This window comes from Fopius arisanus, unplaced genomic scaffold, assembly GCF_000806365.1.
Source record: "Fopius arisanus strain USDA-PBARC FA_bdor unplaced genomic scaffold, ASM80636v1 scaffold00076, whole genome shotgun sequence".
NCBI classification, from domain to species: domain Eukaryota; kingdom Metazoa; phylum Arthropoda; class Insecta; order Hymenoptera; family Braconidae; genus Fopius; species Fopius arisanus.
Window position 1 is genome coordinate 122,674 of NW_011887815.1, and position 21,648 is coordinate 144,321.

The 21,648-nt window shown below is 39.3% G+C and overlaps 1 protein-coding gene across 11 annotated transcripts in view; it reads left to right on the top strand.

The window, feature by feature from the left end:
- The window catches only part of Mdr49 (Multi drug resistance 49), a 33,712-nt gene extending 17,000 nt beyond the window's left edge, over positions 1-16,712 (top strand). For 9 of the 11 annotated variants that reach the window (XM_011310468.1, XM_011310470.1, XM_011310469.1 and 6 more), the window contains 12 exons: positions 4,118-4,254; positions 5,415-5,484; positions 5,717-5,798; positions 6,293-6,486; positions 7,277-7,525; positions 8,464-9,301; positions 10,129-10,332; positions 10,712-11,063; positions 11,259-11,486; positions 11,567-12,918; positions 13,536-13,682; positions 14,330-16,712. In XM_011310468.1, coding sequence (XP_011308770.1) covers positions 4,140-4,254; positions 5,415-5,484; positions 5,717-5,798; positions 6,293-6,486; positions 7,277-7,525; positions 8,464-9,301; positions 10,129-10,332; positions 10,712-11,063; positions 11,259-11,486; positions 11,567-12,918; positions 13,536-13,682; positions 14,330-14,533 — 4,035 coding nt within the window. In that variant the 5' untranslated portion in view covers positions 4,118-4,139 and the 3' untranslated portion in view covers positions 14,534-16,712. The remainder of the gene's footprint in view (positions 1-4,117; positions 4,255-5,414; positions 5,485-5,716; positions 5,799-6,292; positions 6,487-7,276; positions 7,526-8,463; positions 9,302-10,128; positions 10,333-10,711; positions 11,064-11,258; positions 11,487-11,566; positions 12,919-13,535; positions 13,683-14,329) is intronic. The other 2 variants (XM_011310478.1, XM_011310479.1) reach the window with 1 other exon arrangement.
- Positions 16,713-21,648: the final 4,936 nt, after the last annotated feature.

Consider the following 21,648-nt stretch of genomic DNA (forward strand, 5'->3'; position numbering starts at 1 on the left):
CCCCTCAGACGTTCGATAAGGCGTTCGAGAGGTAATCTCCGTGAGTGTCACTGGACCCCCGCTAATCGGATAATCCTGGGCTTCCTCTTTGCTAGCTTCACTGACTATTTTCATTCTCGTTCTATCCTCTCTTGAAAGCCTTTCTCGCTGACCCCGCGCTCATACGAATCAAAATGGTAACGGGCTAACTTTTAAAAGGGGATGGAAAATGAAGTCCCCAGCTTCTGAATGCAAACTCGGTTTTCTTGTCTCTGACTTGAATTCCATCTCAGCGTCACCGGCAATGAGATAAGAGGACAGATCTGCTTGGCTCCTTGAATCGAACACTAATCTTCTAATCTCATCCTCGAGACGTTTCCACCACTTTTTTTTAGATTTTTTTTCTCCGCGAGTTCTCCTTGACGGATTACGACAAATTACTTCTGTGAATCAGTCTTGGTAGTGTGAACGAATTTTTTATTACGATATTTTTCGGGATTTGTTTGCGAATCGGTGAAAGTCTGTAGATTATCCCGGTGTTTCAGGGGTACAACTTTCTCTTTAAAATGGAAATTTTATAACTAATGAAACCCTGGATTGTGCAGTATTCTACGCTGATAAGTATTCTTAGGTAAATATACTCCGATTCTCCGACTCGGACATTCTTTCAGAAATTTTTACTCCGATTTTTGGTTAAAATTCCCGAGTTTGATTTCATCAAATACCTCTTTCCTCGTGGATTCTGATTTCTTCCCCATCGGAAACTCGTGTTGGAAAATTTAAACAAATATCGCTATGAAATATGAGTCCACCGGAAAAATTATTCTACCACTCGTATTTAGTGAGGCATCTCACGTATTGACTCATCCAACCTTCTGACAAGGGTATCCGAATTAATGGGATAAAATCGATGAATAGGGACGGTTGATGAGAAATCTGGATGAACGTTAATTCCCATCCAGGTATGCCTGTGAGATTTCTTGAAGGTTTATTGCCTAAATTCCCAGGGTAATCGATGAGCAATGGAATCTCGTAATTTACTGCTTGCTGATTTGCAGCATTCCATGAATAATGCCGATATAATTGCGGGGCCATATGAAATAAATGGGTCCAAAATGTACGCAAAACTTTTGTCATTTCACGTTCAACCAGACGTTGTCATTAATTACAAATTAATTCCAGACTTGAAAAGAAAGTTCTGATAATTAAAGTGAAATTTTATCGGACATAAATGAACGATTGATTGAGATCTTCAGTGACTCTTTTAAAAAAATTGTTGTTAACTCGAAAAAAGGGAAAATTTATGACGGAATTTCTGCATTCTACATTTTATTATAAAACTTCTTTTCAATCTGCCTGTGTATCACAGGATATTTATAATTAGACCGTCTATACTCACATCATTCGCTGAAAATGTTCATTGGATTTTCCTGTTAATACCACTCGCTTTTATAAGTTGAGTAATTAAAATTGTAGCAGACACTCTGTCTCTGTGAGAGTGCGTATGGGTGTCGCCAAAAGTGGCACATCAAAGCACAAACTTCATCACAAGGCCTTTTCTCAAAATAAACCTGGCAAGCATCATCGGACGTGTTTTGCAATCATAAAAGACCATTCGTCGAGGAAATATTGATATTCGTGTTCACGATGTTCCTTTCAATTTTTACAGACAGTTCCTCTATTGTTATACCAAAAACAACTTCTCGTTTCAAATAAGATATGGCAAAAAAATTCATTGAACAATCCAAAACATGCGATCATCAAATTTTATAGATTTTCCCACTTAAATCCAGAATACAATAAATTGAGAACATTTTTCGGGCATTCTGGTTTTAAATCCAGTCATAATAAATCATTAGATTGTGTAATGAACATCATGCGGTAACATTCATAATTAATAAAGTTGATAATAAATCGCCGACCTTATGTATGCAAATAAAGCGGTAGCATTCATAATCAACTGATGGGAAATTTTCCATCTATGTGGATAATGAATCCGATAAAGTGCATCAAAAGCACGAAACGGCTGACTGAGCATTGTTGGTCACGTAATTACAGTATTTCGTATGCAGGGGGATCGATTTGTGGATAATTGGGAAAAATATTTAACGTCACAGAGTAGGAGAAAATAAGAGTATTAAAACTCCTTGATTAACGATTTACGTGGGATTTGGGGTTTTCATTGCCACTAATGAAAATCGAGTGAGGAATATCATTAGACAGGGATCGGTTGAATTGAACAATTTGTTCAGCCATCCATTTTTTATATCCAGTGATCAACGTTGATCAATATTGACTCAGGTTTTATTTTTGCACCTCAAAAATCCTCGAGAAAGATTGGATCGCACTTTATAATGATCTCGAATTATTGGTCACTGGAAACGGTCCATTCCGCGCTTCTCTCCTCTATGGCTGTTTTTATATTAGAAAATGGTGGATTTCGAACCAGTTATTGGTCATTCAAGAGATCAGCGTGGTGATGCGTCACTAAAAGGCTTCTACATAGGCCCATAACTTCCAGGTTTATTGAATAAACTCGGATTTTGCTCCACATATCACATATTCCAGTCTTTTACGACCACCTCGTCAACATTTTTCATCGGCGAAATGTCTGTATATAACCTGCACGCAGTCTAACTCAGAATTTTCTCCACATGCATAAATAAAAATACTTTTGGTATGGAAATTTGTTGGGTAGAATCAATTTTAAATTGTACCTGAGTTCTTGCTCAGAGTGGAAATTCAGGGAAAACGCCGGAACTTCGATCAGACGCGACCAGGTAGAGTTCTGAAATCAGAAAAATTCAGGGGGTAATATATTTGTTAACTATAAATTAATTAATTATCAGGGATAAAAAGAAAATTTCTATTCTCTTCCAAATGCACTTCTCTGGGAAAATCGAAAGCCGAAAATCGAAAGCTCGCCAAGTTGTTCGATCATGATGAGAACTTCACTCTTATCGACAAATATTCAAGTCAAATCGTCGAGCGTTGGCCGGTGGCAGATGCGTATGTGACCCAGAATTCCACTAAAAATAATCGCCTCGTGCGATTTTATCTCTTATACACTGAATTTAGAGAAAAATTGTTACATAATGAGAGTGCAGATTGGCGAGAAAATTCGTGACGGCACAGTTACGTGCCGTCTTCCCTTCATTATCCCAAAACTTTTAACAGATGAAGTTTCATATTTAACGACCAAGTGTCGAAGACTAAGAAAGAAAAAACTAACACGACAGAATTTTTATCTCCTGGGGGAAAAAAATCCTTCAACCGAATAGAAAAAAATTGTATGAATCATGTCGAATCGAAGGATTCATTGAAGCTCATGTACCAAGACGGTGAAACGTAGTGTGAAAACCACATGGTATCCCCCTACGGCAGCAGAGAATTCTTCTTTTCCGAATAACTCTGTGTTACTGGGTTGACCACCTAGGATTAGCGTGTGGCATGGATAATGTCCGGTTAAAGTTTGTTTTAACAGTTGCTGATGGAGTTTTGAGAGTTTCAAAAGTACGTAAGGGTTAGTGTACCACTGGCAGTTCAGAGCACCCTTGTACGTTGCGAAAATTGAACGACAGTTCTAGAAACTCGTGCACATTGTTACTTTCTTGTATGGAATCCTCTCTGAGGACCATTGAATCTAGTACCGTGGTATGTTTTAGCCATGATGAAAAAGGGACGAGAAAAATCTCGAGCTTGATACCATCTGTGCAATCAGTCATTATAAAAAAAGAGGGGAGAAATTAAAGGCTGCCACCCTTTTATCCTGTTTCTATCTTTCCTTTGGGTTAACGAAGTCTTGTTTGAGAAGCTTTCATCGCTATTGCAAACTCTTCGTTCGTAGCCACTGTACCTTGAAAAACGTGACCGATAATGAAACCGCAGATCTTTCAATTCGAATCCCTTGACCGCTGTCATGGCCGACGAGTTATAATACACTAGTCGCAAAATTCGTTCGGAGTCTCTGTTTTTTTTTCAAAACATTAATATTAATATATAAATATCAAGCTGAAGGCCATTGGACGTTGGCCACTCACAAACTTCTTGTGATAAATCACATTGAAAATGAAATATTCGTCGCACTATATTCTTCCATATAAATCTGTCATGTTAATTGGTGAAATTATTCTTGCAGAGTTGTTAACTGAGAATGCGCGATGACGCAGCGGATGTATCAGTGGTCAACGAGCCCTCGCGAGGCCGCACCTCAGGGTATCCAAATGGAGCCCCCGAGAATAAACTCCAATCACCGAGGAAAAATCCTCTCGAGGTGTAAGTACCATCAATCTACCGAATCTTTATTAATTAACGGATCAGTTTATTGAATAATGGTGACAAACTACTGATATTTACCGAAGTTAGTTGACGCATTGGGGATGATAAACTTCAGACACTCGGAATTTACGGTGAAACCTGGGGAAAAAAATATCTATAACACGATCACCTCTATCCTCTCCATCCTGAGATTGTCCATCTATCGTAGATTTTTCGTGGGGGGGAGGGTAAAGTTTCGAAACAGCAATTATTCTGGTTAATGGATCATTCTCTCGACTGGGGAATCCTCAGTGTTCACGGACTTTTGTACAAGGGTCTCAGGAAAGAATGAGTGCAACTGAGAGAATGGAGGGATGTCAAGAGTCCAGGGAACAAGTGGAAGTTAGCCAGCTTACAAAGTCTGAGATCGTTCCACCAATCCTCTTGACACTCACATTTTCTGTCCTGTTGTTCTTTTAATCCCCCGTCGAAGGGACTGAGTTTACGTATTTCACACTGCTCAACGGCATTTAAAGTTGAACTATTCAACCAGCACTGATATGGGAAAAAAAAATTTTAAGAGAAAATGCCAGCCCTGTCACTACGAACTTCTATCGCTTTTCGCTGATCTAGTGAGAATTATTCGGACGCCCCGTGTATTTTTTTTCTCTATAGAAAAAAAGAGTCAATAAATTTTCATGCTTCCATAAAACTGAATCTACGTGGTCTTTTTCTCGATAGCAATTTTGGCACGTCTATTTTCCGAGTTTTACGTGCTCTTTCCCATCTTCCGCCTGAAAATGATGAACAAATAGGGAGTCAATGATCAATTGAGTTAGTGCCATGAAAAAATAGAATTTTATTTATTTACTATTCCCGTTTAAGCAGGTTTGCAATAGAAAAATTAATATTCATCGCCTTATCTGTCTTCTCTTCTCCTCTTCTCGCATTAAACAAATTCACCAACCCCTCAGTATCATCTCCCCTTGGTTATCTATACAGCTAAACCCAGAGGGGAATACAAAATTCTCATCAGAGGGTTAAATGCTACATGACGAGTTATCTCAGAAAACAATTACACACTATAAAATACACCTAACATTCCCCTCGTATGCTATGAAAACGATTTAATTGCTCGAGCTACGCACGAAAGGTACCAAATGTCATTTCATTTACAGACACAGAGCAAGACAAGGAGAAGGATGAATGGGAAGCCGATTACATGCTAAAGGATAATGAAGAACCGATGTACGAAATGATTTACAGTATTATTACACTCTCAGTACAGAACAATCAGATATATTTAGCATGAACAATTAAGGAAGAAATGGTGTATGGAAAGAGGCGAATGGCGGCTACAAAGCGACTAGAATGAAATTATCGATAATAATTTGAAGACACCGTGATCAATAAAAATTTATTTGATGCATGTGTGCAAATACGGCACCTCGACTAACTATTGATTATTCTCTGTCCACAGTGAGTTTGTCCCACCGCAAACTAAGGAGGAGGAAAAGCCAACACCGACACCATCTCTTCCACCCGTGCCTTATTACAAACTCGTGAGTTCTCATATTTTATTTGCAAAAAATTCTATTAATCAGGATAAAAAAGTACTTGTAGCTAGTACCGAGTCGTCTCTGGGGAAAGTGCACTATTTTAAACTTGATGGAAGTAACAAAACAACTCAATGCAATTATCAAATGTCAAGTATATGTGTGTGCACTCAGAGATTTATGCAATCTAGTCTTAATATTGAATTCCCTTTGACGAAGGCGTCGAATGATTTATGGGCTTTGAAAATTTATGGACTTGGTTTAATTACTAAAGCATAAATCATCGTCATTTCATGGAGCCGTGTCACGTTGGCCGTTATATAACCCATTGATTCGGTTCCGCGGTAACACGATACACGATAGTCATCGTATCGATATCAGCCGTATCAATTGGCTCGAAAAGCCTAGAATATCATGGTGAATGCCATCAGTGATGGTTCACTCTGGTTGTGACATTATCATACCATAATTATTGTAATCAAACTGTTTATGTTGTCCAGTTCCGATTTGCGACACTCAGTGAGTTGATGTACGTATTTGCGGGCCTGTTCATGGGGACCTTGACAGGCCTATGTATTCCAATATCAACGATTCAGTATGGTGAGTTCACAACTCTCCTCGTGGATAGAAACACCAAGAATAAGACTAGCACACCTACCCTCATCATGGCTTGGTTTGGCGGTGGAGCGGTCTTGTAAGTTATTAATCCATTTACTCTTTTCAATCTCACCAAACCCACGCCAAAAGATTTATATCAGCGAGTATTTTCCAGGCGTGAGGAAAATTCCACGAGCATTTTAACAATTGCTAACTGATTTCTTACACGACAGGAAAATGTTATATACATCTGAAAACAACTTGGAGTAAATAGATGGGGAAAAATTGTGAAGGGAAATTCGATTACGACCAGTGAATTTCAATTTATTTTTCGCAGTTAAAGGATTGAATTATTGAGAAGGAATTTGGGACTCACACGGAATGTGATTTTTTTTAATTATTAAAAAAATGTAATGATGTTCGGAGGAAGTAGAAAGCAATGAATATCAATCGAGAAAATGTGAGCGAATCTCACCCTGATCCTGCCTAAGACTTGTGAATCCCACTCCGTCCATCACTGTTGAGAAAATCCTTTATCTGTCACTTGTTGAAAAATGAAGTCTGGTCGCGGCCCATTTCCTTTCCACCACTTTTCATAAAAAAATTCTATGGCACTGATAAAAGATCTACACTTATTATTTATGGGGTAAAGTCTGGTACTAACGGACAACGGATAGCATCGGGTATTCACATTTTATAGCTAGAGCTGAAATAGTGATCTCGGATTTAATTTATCACATCGCTCACACCTCTCGAAATAGTAGGTTATATCAGTGAAAATCGATATTCCATTCTTGCGATGACCATTGTTAAAATAAAAGAATATTGACGTGAGAATTAAATGGTGAATTGGTGCCAAACGGATGAATGATAAAATTGGATTACAGAGGACCTAATGCAACAGTGGCAGAACAAATGGATGCCTTGTACGACGACTCAGTGGCATTTGGCGTGTCATGTGCAGCTCTATCAACATTGCAATTCTTCTTCGCTATATTTACAGTGGACTTCCTCAATGTAGCGGCCTTCAGACAAATTGCCAGAGTCCGTAGGATGTTCTTGAAAGCTGTATTGCGACAGGATATGTCTTGGTACGACACCAATACATCAACAAACTTTGCCAGCAGGATAACAGAGTGAGTGCATTAATTTGTCACCCGAAATATCCACTGATTGACCTGGTAAATCCATTTTAATGCTCAAACATTAGGGCTGACGTATCGAAATTGCTATCACTGGTTAAAATGGGAGAATGAAGACAGGGGCCAAGCCCTTGTCAGAGGTTAACATGTTCATGCAATCGTGTAAGGGTACACCAGACAACAGGTGGTTGAACGTGAAACTTCCAAATCCATGTACCACCTTGAGTCCCTCCCTCTTGTTCCTCTTTTTTCTTATCAATATGACGGGTCTTGTCCTCTGACCCCTGAAAAAAAAATTCCAAGCAGATGCAAACATCGGATATCGATTAAACGATCAATACTTGATTCAATCACCCCGTGTGTTACACTAATATTCTCACTCCCTTTCCCCGGAAGATGTTAAAGTCTCGTATGGTCCAGAAGTTGTGTCAGTCATTGTTCAAGAAACTTGTCCCAACTGTCGAACTGCAGAAACTTGTTACAATGATAATGAGAATGCAGTTATACCCACGTCAAACCATTCCACGTCCCTCGCCTTCTTGTGCAAGATAGTCACCTTCAAACTTGGCTGGGGCAATACTTTATCATCGAACTGGTTCATTTAGCAAGTCGAGATATCTTATCAATTCGCTTGGATAAATAATGCATCCTCAGGTAACTAACCGGGAGATAAGCCAATGGCACATTCAATTCTGTAGTCAAGTGCCAAAGATTGTTCAAATGCCTGCATTTTTGTTTACGGTGCAGCTATCTTAACGATAACCGCTTCTCCATGATTATAATCCCCTATTAGGAAATTTTTTAACAGTCTTGATTTGCGGAATGATAAATATGTTATCATTCGAACATGTTCACAAATCTGATAAAAGGGAAGTTAATGAAACTCATTGAATTTCCGATGAAACCCAAAATTTTGCATTTTCCATTTGCAGAGATTTAGACAAAATGAAGGAGGGAATAGCCGAGAAACTTGGAATTTTCACGTACCTCATGGTATCCTTCATATCATCCATCATTATATCGTTTATATACGGGTGGAAGCTAACTCTAGTGGTTTTGAGTTGCGCCCCAATCATCGTTATTGCCACAGCAATTGTGGCTAAAGTTCAGAGTTCCCTGACTGCCCGTGAATTGAGTGCTTACGGTCAGGCCGGAAGCGTTGCAGAAGAGGTACTCGGAGCAATAAGAACAGTAGTGGCATTTGGTGGTGAAAAAGTAGAAGTTGCTAGATACACGAAGAAACTGGAACCGGCGGAGAGCACGGGAATCAAACGAGGCCTGTGGTCGGGTGTTGGCGGTGGTGTCATGTGGTTTATCATCTACATGAGCTATGCTCTGGCATTCTGGTATGGAGTGCAATTGATTCTCGAGGACAAGCCCAAAGACATTAAAGAGTATACACCAGCAGTTCTTGTCATTGTATTCTTTGGGGTTCTTGCGGGTGCCCAAAACATGGGTCTTACATCCCCCCATCTTGAGGCATTCGCTGTGGCACGTGGTTCAGCAGCAGCAATTTTCCAAGTGTTGGATCGTGTACCCACGATCGATAGTCTCAGCAGTGAGGGTCTCAAGTTGAAGAGCTTTAATGGTGACATAGAATTTAAGGATATACACTTCCGTTATCCAGCCAGGCGGGACGTCAAAGTTCTCCAGGGATTGAATTTGAAGATTAAACATGGTGAAACTGTGGCATTGGTCGGTGGCTCCGGCTGCGGTAAATCTACCTGTTTGCAGCTGATTCAGCGGCTTTACGATCCCCTACAGGGCCAGGTATACTACTCTTTTAAACTATTTCACTTGGTGCATACATTGCAAATCGTACAAGTGCCTTCAGTGTTCCTGTTAATGCTGTCTTTGCTGGTTTTTAATAAATACCTTAACGAAATTTTGAAAAACATGTCCAAGTGACGCGTTATTTACGGAATGTATTTTTTTTAATCTTTTTAACTGGAACATTGAGGGTATTAGTTTGAGATTTTTATTGAATCTGAAATAAGTATCAAGGAAAGATGGACTATCTCACTTTCATTGAATTACTCCTCTTAAAAAAGAGATTTTGTGAGGAAAAGTGACTAGATCGATGCGACACGTTGTGACTCGTGCGTTCTTTCGAGCATCGTACAACAGTTTCATATATTGCATCAAGTTTTTCTTGCGTTACCTCTTAACGGGCTCTATCTTTATACTGATATTTTATGACCATCGTCGTATACTGGGAGAAATGGATTTTAGACAGTTTTATTCACTGCCTATTCACGGGGTGTTTATGACCAATGCTCCACCGCATGTTCAACTATCAGTTTTCATGACAGTTGTTTTTTTTATCTCCGACTAGCGATGATGCTACAGCATCTGGAGGGAAATATATTTTAAGGGATATACATCTGCGAATATATTAAACTCTGTCGGTTGATAAAAAAAATATATATTTTATATATATTACAAGAGTGAGGGAAATCTGTCTATACGATCTATTGGTGGAAATTATTTCCCGATGGACGACTACAATAAATAAGTAGTGAAACAAAATGTCAGGGTGAAAGATTGTACATACTTTAGGATGCAAGGGAATGTAACGAATCGATTATCGATTACAGGTACTGTTGGACGGCATTGAGATACCCAAATTGAATGTCGCATGGATGAGGTCACACATTGGTCTTGTGGGTCAGGAGCCTGTTCTATTTGACACAACTATCCGTGAAAATATACGCTACGGTAACGATAACGTTACAGAAGAAGAGATGATCAAAGCGGCAAAGGAAGCGAATGCACATGACTTCATCAGTAAACTGCCTGAGGTGAGATTGGCATTTCGTATGTGAGCATTTCAATTCAATGAAAATTCAGTTGTGCACTTCAAAGGATATCTCACGCACGATTATCATATATTATCGCTCTGTGTAATTAGATAATTTCATAAATTCAAAACCAGTGCCCGGGTTTGTCTCGCATTATCTCTCCGCCGAGATAATTTCGCGCCAAATGAGTCAACCGAGTCTCAGCCCCTCAAAAATTCAATTCTAAAATTCAACTGAGTAAAAAAATCCGAGGAAATTCACGAGATTTTTATCGATAAGTGTGAATTTTTGAAGGGATTGAGGGCACGCCATTGATTAATTTGATATGGAATCCCTCAAATGAAATTCATACTCAAAGGTAATAACTCTCCCATCACAGGGTTATGACAGTCCAGTGGGTGAGCGTGGCTCTCAATTATCAGGCGGTCAGAAGCAACGAATAGCCATAGCACGTGCTTTAGTCAGACGACCAGCGATTCTATTGCTTGACGAGGCAACATCCGCTCTCGATCTGCACAGTGAAGCTACGGTACAACGCGCCCTGGATGCTGCATCCAAAGGCAGAACAACGGTTATCGTAACTCATCGCCTGTCAACAATCACCAATGCAGACCGAATTGTTTTCATAAAAGACGGACAAGTCGCTGAAATGGGAACCCATGAGGAGCTTCTCGCACTGGGAAATCATTATCATGCTTTAGTATCAGCTGATGCCAGTGCAACGGCCAGAGGTAATAGGGCAATACAATTTGCATCAATTTGCATCATTTTTACAATTACTTTTTCATATTATTTGAATGCGCCTTAACGCGCATTAATGGGTCGAAATGCATCGACCGAAAACACGAAAAGGAACAAACAGAATTGAACGATCATTCCATTTATCTTTAATAAGTGGTAATATTCCCGTATTTTTTAATGAACAGCAAAGGCAACGGCATCGGCAGTAAAAACCGTGACAGCGACAAAGCCGAAGCCGAAGCCTCCCCTCAAGAAGCAGTTCTCTACTCTGTCTATGCACTCACACCGTCTCTCGTTGGCTGGTGGATCGACAACATCTGAAGAGGAGCTCGATGAGCACGAAAAGCCATACGATGCACCGACGATGAGAATTTTTGGCCTAAACAAACCGGAGTGGCCATATAACGTGATTGGTGAGTATTCTAAAGAATTTTCATAAAAAACCAATCCAATGATAATTCCTAATTTCAAATTCTCAATGGATTTCTATCAGGTTGTCTAGCTGCTGGTGTTGTTGGTGCATCATTTCCAGCGTTTGCTGTACTATTTGGTAAAGTGTATGAAGTATTAGGTCTACCGGATGACGATGAGATTCGCGATGAAACCGTAAACTTCTCAATTCTTTTCATTGTGGTGGGTATCATCACGGGGGTTGGTACGTTCCTACAAATGTACATGTTCGGTCTTGCGGGCGTTAGAATGACCACTAGATTGAGGAGTATAACGTTTGCGGCGATGTTGAAACAAGAAATGGGCTGGTTCGATGAGGATTCCAACAGTGTTGGTGCATTGTGCGCTAGATTATCGTCAGATGCTGCTGCTGTTCAAGGTGCAACTGGAAGCAGAGTTGGATCGATTCTTCAAGCCATGTCGACACTCGTTCTTGGTGTTGGATTGTCATTGTACTTCACTTGGAAGATGACACTTGTGTCGATTGTCTCAATTCCCCTGGTGCTGGGGGCTGTGTTTATGGAAGCAAGAATAATGGGCGGTCAGGGAATGGAGGAGAAGAGAAAAATGGAATGTGCCACTAGGATAGCTATTGAGGCAATATCAAATATACGTACTGTTGCGAGTTTGGGGAAAGAGGGCGCCTTTCTGGATCGCTATTGCGTTGAACTGGCAAAGGTTGCTGCAGCAACCAGAACGCGAAACCGTTTACGTGGTTTGGTATTCTCTTGCGGTCAGACTATACCGTATTTTGGATATGCCCTTAGTCTCTATTACGGTGGCTATCTTGTGGCTAGAGAGGGCCTCCCCTATAAAGACGTGATCACAGTATCCGAGGCACTGATCTTTGGATCGTGGATGCTTGGTCAAGCACTTGCTTTCGCTCCCAATTTCAACACAGCAAAAATATCAGCAGGTAGGATTTTCCGATTGTTGGATCGAGTCCCTGAAATTATGACACCACCGGAATTGGATGATAGGGATAAAGATTGGAAGGCCGATGGACTCATACAATTTTCCAAAGTGGAATTTCACTATCCGACTCGGGTTGAGAGTCAGATTCTTCGTGGTCTCAATTTGATTGTTAAGCCTGGACAAATGGTTGCATTGGTTGGACAGAGTGGATGCGGTAAATCAACGTGCATTCAGCTACTTCAACGGCTTTATGATCCAGTGTCGGGCACGGTTACCATGGATAGACGTGACATTTCATCGGTATCGCTTGCTGCATTGAGAGCCCAGCTCGGAGTTGTAGGACAAGAGCCTGTATTGTTTGATCGTACCATCGCTGAAAATATTGCTTATGGAGACAATAATCGGATTGTCGGCACGGAGGAGATCATCGAAGCAGCCAAGAAGTCCAATATTCATAGTTTCGTCAGCTCACTACCTCTGGTATGTACATTTTTCTCCCTTTTTCGTTGTTTAAAAAAAAAGTGCCTGTCCATCTTGCCCATTCCTCATGTTACGGAATACCTTCGAAACTATTGCAATTAGCGATTCAGTGGGAAAATTTCGAATCTGACAAGATAATCTCGCTATTTATACTGAGATCTGAGCAAAAATATCTCGAAAGTATTGATTATCCCGAAATTGCGAATATCCTGAGGAAGGGATGGAACTATCGTGTCCGTTATCGAGTGATTTTCTGTGTGTAACTTTGACTTGCCCATCCCAAGGAAGATCCATCCCCGGTACCGGGTCATTTTAGTTCAATTTGGTACATTGAAGTGGTCTTTTTGTCAACCGGATATACGCTAGACCGATTCAACGGCTCTAAAATGAGATTGAAAATAGCATACTAGAGGTTGGATTGAAATTTCACGCTGGGTTATGCAGAGCCACGTGAATGTTGCATTGAATTCTCAATTAATGGAACGGTTCAAGTGGTCCTTTCAGTGAATTTTTTATAAACTTCTGACCGCGTTAACGAAACCAACAGGGAAAATATCAGAGCAGTGGATTTTCGTATCAACCAATGGTTCACTGTATTTTTCCATTTATTCCCTCAGGGGTATGACACAAGGCTCGGTAGCAAGGGCACTCAATTGTCGGGTGGTCAGAAACAGCGAATTGCTATAGCACGTGCTCTGGTCAGAAATCCACGTATACTCCTTCTGGATGAAGCAACATCGGCTCTCGATACACAGAGTGAGAAGGTGCGTATATTTCATTTATTTTATTCTAAAAAAAAAAACTCCACGACGGAAATAAGGGAAAAAAGACACAACGTGAAATGTCTGTGATGGAGGGATGACTGACATGAAAGACTACCCACACAGATTTTTTTTTCCATCCATATGGGCTGTGCGAATGGGGGAAAACCCCCACGGGGGCACAAGACAAAAGACTATTCTCCAATGTGAACCCTCGCCCAGTGTACAATAGAACCGAGCTACCAATTAACGGCGTTTATAATAGGGGAGCGTTCAAAACTTGGTGGGTGGGATAAATTTTATAAAAGAGTAAATGTCAGGAGGATAAAACCCCTGGAATACGCGGAGGACTTTTTTCCGCAAAGGTTAGATGTTTTTCCGAGCTCAGAGCTCAATGGTCTACTCTCTAACGAAGATGATGCGTGAGGGATTTTTTTTTAACGTTGCGACAGGCCCCGGGGAATATTCGTTGTTACTCGGTGAAAATCCTCTCGTCTGCCGAAGGAGAGGAATTTTTGAAGGGATTATCACCCCGTCATGATTTATAAGTGAAAGAACAGGGGTGAAACTTAAGTTGGAGAATAGTGGAAAGTTTAAAGCAGTTTTTTCCCTACGTCTTTCACTGGGAATTATTCTGTTGTTGTAAACAGGTCGTGCAAGCGGCTCTAGATAAGGCCATGGAGGGTAGAACTTGCATCACTATAGCTCATCGTCTTGCTACCATAAGAAACGCAGACGTGATTTGCGTTTTTGAAAAGGGTACAGTAGCTGAGATGGGTACACACGATGACCTCATTGCAGCTGATGGTCTCTACGCTCACCTTCACGCTCTCCAGGAAGCAGCCATGGAATAAATGACAAAATTATCGGAGTCTCGGTATACTTTCCTTTTTATTCCCTCCCTCTTTCTTTCTCTTCGTAATCTGACATAGGGGAAGGAACAATGTCGTGGAAAATGAAAGGTGAAAATTCTTGTGAAAATAGTGATGTTCTCTCTAGATCACGCATTTAAATTATACGTGTAGTTTCGTGGACGAAAGTCAAACCGACAAATTGAGAACATGTTCAGGTGAAATCACCATTTTTCTATCGTCTCTTTCAATTTTATCCTTGATGAACGGAGGCTTTGGCACATTTGCCAAGATTTTCTGATCTTTTTTAATGTGAAAAATAGAAGAAATGGGAATTTCGGTTGGATAGGTAGTTTGGTTGACCACAGTAGACTTGGGTTCCTTATTAATCATAACTAGGTATTTCTTTGAGGTAGAAGTGTAGGTTGTGCGAGAATTTATTCGCAGAGATTGGTGCTGAGATTGATGCTGAGAGAATTTATTTTCGTATAGAATTGTTTTGTAAGTAAATTATTCAGTGTTTTTCCTTCAGTTTCCGTTCCTTCATATTTATGATGGGATATCTTTCGGTTAGTTTTAATTTGTTTATCTTTTAGATTGAGTAAAAGGTTTTTTTTTAGAGAGAATAATAGCAATTGGCCTGTATCGATTAAACGGCAGCCGCAGACTCTCGGAGTAAATCTCGATGTTATATTATTGCTCTATTCATACACAAATAACACAGTTAGTCTCCCATTTTGTACTAATGAATTGCCATTCTTTCGGTAGAGTTATAATCATTGTATTCCATATTGTTTCGATCATTCTTATTTTATTCTCTCAATTGCGAATATTTTCATAATGTATTTTTGTCGTTGTTACGCTCAGCAGAGACTAGACAAACTTTGCCAGCAAAAAAAAAGAACACGTTCCCATCATTATCGATGGAATAATCTTTAACATAATATTTTTTTTTCCTCGCTTATTGCATCCAACGATAATTAGATACTCGGCCGCTCATCACGGTAGGGTAATGTACTTATTCGCTGACGTAAAAAAGGACCGCAGGGGAACGCAAAAAACGCCCAGCGAGGCGAAATCTTTCTTGTTAGCTCTCGTTAAACGAGGCATGTAGAAGCTCCGCAAGTAAAAAAAAAACACGAGAAGTGTCTTTGCTAGTTATATTTTTTTAGAATTCTTTAAATTGCGGCAATTCTTTTTCTTCTACCTGAGAATTCAGAGGGAATATACTGATAGTTGAATTTTTTATTGAATATATTGTAGGAAATACGTATGTGCCTATATTGTGTCAAGTTTTGATATCTTGTACCGTGAAAGTATGAAGTTCAAACGATGCATGAATATGCCGCCAAAATCGATGCACAAAATCTAATAGCAGTCGTTTATGGCGCATCTACGTTTTTTTGGGACAATTATCCTGTCGTAATGCATATGAAAAATCAAATGGAATATCTGACCCATTCGGTGGAAACACTATGACAATTATATTTGTTTTTCATTGGAAAAAGATAACTTTATGAACCATCTGTTGTTTTTTTTACATATGTTTAAACTATATAAAATCGACAAATTCTTTCCTGTAATTTTTCCGCATTACGAAATTCAGGAAAATAGAATATAATCATGATAGATTGCGCTTGATTTTAAAATTATAACAATGATTTTTGTTCTGTCCATATTATTTGTGAAGGTGTGAAGAGAACTTGTGGAATTTTTGATAGAAAAATTTTGTTCTATTTTCAATAGATTTTCAATTAAATTCATTGAGGGAGGCATTTTACTTTTGGAATTATGTGATCAAACAAAATTGAGGGGTGCCTTTCGCCAATTTGTTTATTACCCAATGACAATATATTTGCGTAAATATTCGTATATTAAAGAATATTGACAACTCTTGAAAACCCACGTTAAAGTTACAACTGTACTTATTGCAATTATTGATCAATGGGGGTAGGATGAATTAAAGTGTTACTGAAAAGATGTAAATACAATATGCAGATATTGACGCGTGGTCTAACTTAGCAGTTCAGTGATACTAGCTATTACAATATACATGAACGAGTATTACTTTTTGTGTTTTTTTTTGTTCAATGTTAAGAGAGACGAGGAAATATTGAATTTATTGTAATCAGCCATGTACCAACTTATGAGCATGAGAAAATAAATCGTTTTAATGCGAAAATGTCCCAAGTTTTTCATTCACCGAATCAATTTTTCCTTCGTAAAGGAACAATTGTTCTCTCATTTATTTTTTTAACAGGTTCGAGGTAATATCATTCATGGTGTGAATAGGTGGAAAATCACTGGGTGGTCCATGAAAATTCAATGTGGAGGGAATAAACCATTGGCTGATACTCTGATCCCACACGATTTTCCGGAAAACGATTTCCCATTGTGGATTATGCGAATTGTTCTGTACTTTTATCGGATAATGCTCTTGATATATTCAACTTTTCTACAACATGTGATGAGAGTTGTTTGTAAGCAAGGATTAGAATCCAGAGCTATACCCGGAGCAGTTGTCCTCGTTGTCGAGGTAATTTCAATTTTGTTCTGCGGTCTGCGATCTCTCGAGTTTGCCTCGACAACCACTGTCGAAATGTGAGGAAAAGTGGTGGCAGGGAATACCTGTAAGTTATGAGCGGATACGTCATCGCCGCCCTATTGTCGCCTTTGAGGACTGAGAGAAAACTAAGTTGACTCAGAACTGAAGTACAGCATTTCCGAAGTTACGACGAGGATAAGGACAACGTGGGATGCTGGAGGATATGTTTTTTTTTCCTCACTTTTGTTCTCTCTCATTTTTTCCCCGTAACTTTCGTTTGCAAAACTTATAACGGGATAGCTGGTGGCTGGAAAGGGGTGAAAAAAAACTTTTATTTTTCACGTATCAGCTTGATCCATGACAACTTTCTAGAGTTGCTGAGGATACCACTAGAGAAATATTCCGAAGCCCCTGACAGTCGAACGATGTTCTGGGAAACTCCGACATATTTGCCCTCTGGGAATTCAATCATGTTGAAACATTCAAAGCCAAGTGATTTTCATGTTTGCGGGCTGGTATTAAGTGAGATTTTATGGAAATGCTATGTTGCCCAGTTCTGCGGTGGATGGACATTTGAATCTAGATGGGCGTTGAGTGATTATTGGAAAACTCTCAGCGGAGAATCTGGAGAGGAAGTTCAGAGGAGTTTCTGAAGATCCAGAGCTAATCAACGATTTAGGAACTTCTGTGGCGACTGGAGAAATATTAAAGACAGAGAATTTTTCGGGAGACAGATATTTCAAGTACGCGATGAACCGAATATATTTTCACCGATGGAATAATTCTGAATAATCACATATATTAATAACAATAATCAATAAATCCAGAAGAATAAATTGGATATTCGAAATAATGTCCAGGAAATCTTCGTGGCAGATAATTGAATTTAATTCACGTTAATGCAGTGAAATTCAGTTTTACTTTTTTAGAGATAAATTATACAGAATACGATTTAATGAGAATTAATGAAACGCGATGAATGGAGCTTGGGGGATATCTCTAGATAAAAAAATCCGAATGTATGACAACCGCATGAGGACGAATAAACGATAGTGGTATTTCGAGCCACTCCAAAGTCCACGGGCGCTAATTTTTTTTTAAATCTGCAGAATGAACCCAAATGTCTGCTCCATCCTGACCTACCCAACACGTTTCCCTCAAGTTGGTGGAATACTCTTTATCTCCAATGTTTTTCAACCCACCTGGGCTTTTTCAGACCACGAAATAGTGAGAGGAGGATTACATGAAATTAACTTCCTGAGAGAGGAGAAAAAAAATGGATGCTCTCGCTGTCGAGAGCCTGCGATATTCAAATTTTAATTTCCATATATGATTTTCCAGTTGAAATTGGCCCCGAGCGTATCAAATGCAGAATTTTCGTTGCTACGTATCATGATGCCTAGTGTTCTTCATGGGAGTTTTCGATTACCGAGAATTTTCAATTGTATTGATTTTTTTAATCCTTCGAGCTTGACGTAAATTATAGTGGTAAATGTCAGAATTCAACTGATTGGGGTAATTATTTTTTTTAGCAGGGTGGTATGGGAATTTTCTAGAGAAATTGCACAGGATATATCATAAAATGACTGAATGAATGGGGATTAGGCTGATGGCAGACATGGCTTAGCCTGAATGTGAACCCGTGGAGCTTGTGGAATTCACGATAGCATTTTATGCTGATTTATATGCACCTCGGTTTCTCAAAGTCGAGCACAAGGTCCATCTATGGAGCGATCGTTGCCTGCAAACCTCAACATCCCGGTGGTATCTACTGTCACTTTGACATTTCTGGTGAGTCGGAGAAGACATAAACTATCGACGGAATGTCTGAGCATCGATCTTTTTCAAGATTTCACAAATCTGGTACTTTACGTTGATGAGAAGTGACGCGCAATCACTGTGAAAAATTTGTTGTAAAATTTGTCCTGACGTTCAGAATGATTATGATTTATTTGATAACAATGAAAACGAATTTTCCAAAAATTTACTGAAATTACTTCACGAATAAATTGTCATTTTTAGCACAAATAAATTAGCACAGTAAATTCCACTGTAAATTTCATTCGTATAATTTTGGATTGAACACATTCTATGTAGGACTTTTTTATCATTTCGCATCTTTCAATCACTCTCTTCTGAATTCAATAATATTTTTTCCGCCTTCAGGCCTTCTTTTTATCGATATATTCATATATATAGAAAGAGAGAGAGAGAGGAAAAGAAATTGTTTGCCTCCCAATTAAAAACAAATAACATGTCAATGATTTTCGCCCGCGAATTCTATCCACATAATTCCGCCGATATAAATGGAATTTTCCTTGTCTCTCCGCGTATTTATTCTATATTCAAATATTTACGCATAAATCTACAATATCGATATAAATTCATAATATCATTTCTCCTTTCCAGAAGGTGCGATAGATCCGGAAATATATCATGCGCCAGTTCTCACCAAGCCCGCGATATGTAAATAGCCATTGTCATTGAAATAGCAATTTATGTTGTGCCATGAAAACGTAGAATATGGAAAAAAAAGAGTAGAGAGACTTTGAAAAAGGCTTTTCCGGGCATTGAATGGCCACATGGATAGCGGTATCGCCATTATTTTAACCATTACAGCAGTTTTTTTTTCTGCGGAAAGTTTGATCCAGATGGGGGAAGCACAGGAATTCCAATTTCAATATGGTGTTTCGCGTGTAACCGCCAAGCCCCTCCGGGTAATATTCCCTAATACCATCTTCACCGAGTGAGTGCGGACTCCAGAAACCCCTAAACCCCCCTTTCTACAAGTATTACACGTACAGACACCCTAAATTTCTGGTAAAATCATGAATCCGTGAGACTTCACTGGAAGTGGGGATGTACCCGAAGCAGAGGTGGCTGACGATTATATCGCACCGAGTTATTAACTATTATCAAACTTGTTAAAGGTTACACTGGCCACGGAGAGACAAGGGTATGACCGTTATACGTGTGGTAACATCGTGTCTTGTTTTGAATTGTGCTCAAACTGTACACCATTGTTAAACTTCAAGCCCTTGGGCATTGTTTCGTACCTCAGTGGTTCAAAACTTTTGCCTTTGAGAAATTCTAACGGACATATTATCTGCCCAACTATATTGATGATATTAAAATTCAGTTTACCCAGTGGATATCGAATGCATTGTTATCTCTGCATGAATACATTTCCAGGGGGTGCCGAGATTTTAATATAAAGTTCGTAACATGTACCGAGAATGTACTTGGGAACTCAAGATCGTCGCCATGGAAAAACTCTCGGAATTATTCCTCAACCCTTCGGTATGCCGATTTTTTTAACAATCACATTTTCACCCATGGAAACGTGAAGTACAATTGTCCGGCAATTTTATCTATTTATTATTTTCCCACCTTTTTTTTTTATTTTGACCGGAAAAGAATAGACGAAATTTTTAGGGAATTCATTGGGCATTCATCCGAAAAATTTTTGCTGCGCCAAAAAAATTAGTCCGTATATGTTTCGAATACATATTAGATGCATGCAGTACATTCATCCCCCATATATCTCAGACTAAGAATTATTTCGCCGAAATATACCCGCCAGATATGTAAATTATTTCCACGAAGAAAAACTAGATCAGTCAATAGATTCAGATTTGTGCTCCTGAAATTTATCATTCGACTGTCTCTTTCCGAGGAAAAAAAGGAATATGCGTCATTGTTTTTCGGAGAACGTACGATGGAAGTTGAATTTCCAGACATTTTCAAAAATAATTACACTATTATTGCAAGTCCGCGAGATTTAAAACGATAACGTCACGCTATCTCGAGTAAATCCGAGAGCTCTGAAGTCTGATCTACCTCTTGTGAAGTTGAATTCATTGAAAACCTCTAGAAATATTAAAAAACCTTCTCCGAGTGCCGGATGAAATACGATCATAACAAAACCCTGAACTTTTCCCAAGCTCGCCTCATTTCCAATTTGCCCCCATGCACTTTCCTCATCCGAGCCAATCCCTTCGCAAAAGCTCTTGTAAATGAATTGGTACAAACTATGGAAAACTAGTGTCTTACTTAGTTGCTCCATATTAACCGCACCGGTCTCCACTCTGGTAGAAGGATTTCTCCAGGTCGGTAAACAAATAAATCAGCACTTCCTGCCTCACGATTTACGCTTTCATTCTGCTGATTCCGCTGTTTCATGGAGGAGAATACGAGGCACTCGTTTCCCCACCATTTTCTTTCCACATTTTTCGTTCATCTTCCCTCTCGAATCTATAAATTTTCCACTCCACAATTGTAATGGCACTGTCTCTCTCCACTTGTGTACGTACACACGTACGCCACTAACGATCTCTTGTTCCCATCGATTTTACTTGAATTCATTCTACCAGTTAAAATGATTATTTCACCCGATTGCACGCGTATTTGCTGGGCAAATGATGCTGTAGTACAAAATTTTGCCCTCTCCTCCCTCTCTCTCTTCCAGTACTCCATTGTCTCCACTCTATATCTTCGAACTAATTACTCCGATTCCATTTAATCATCTGGAAAATCTAATATGCCTCATTAAGTTCAATGGCAATATTGAGTC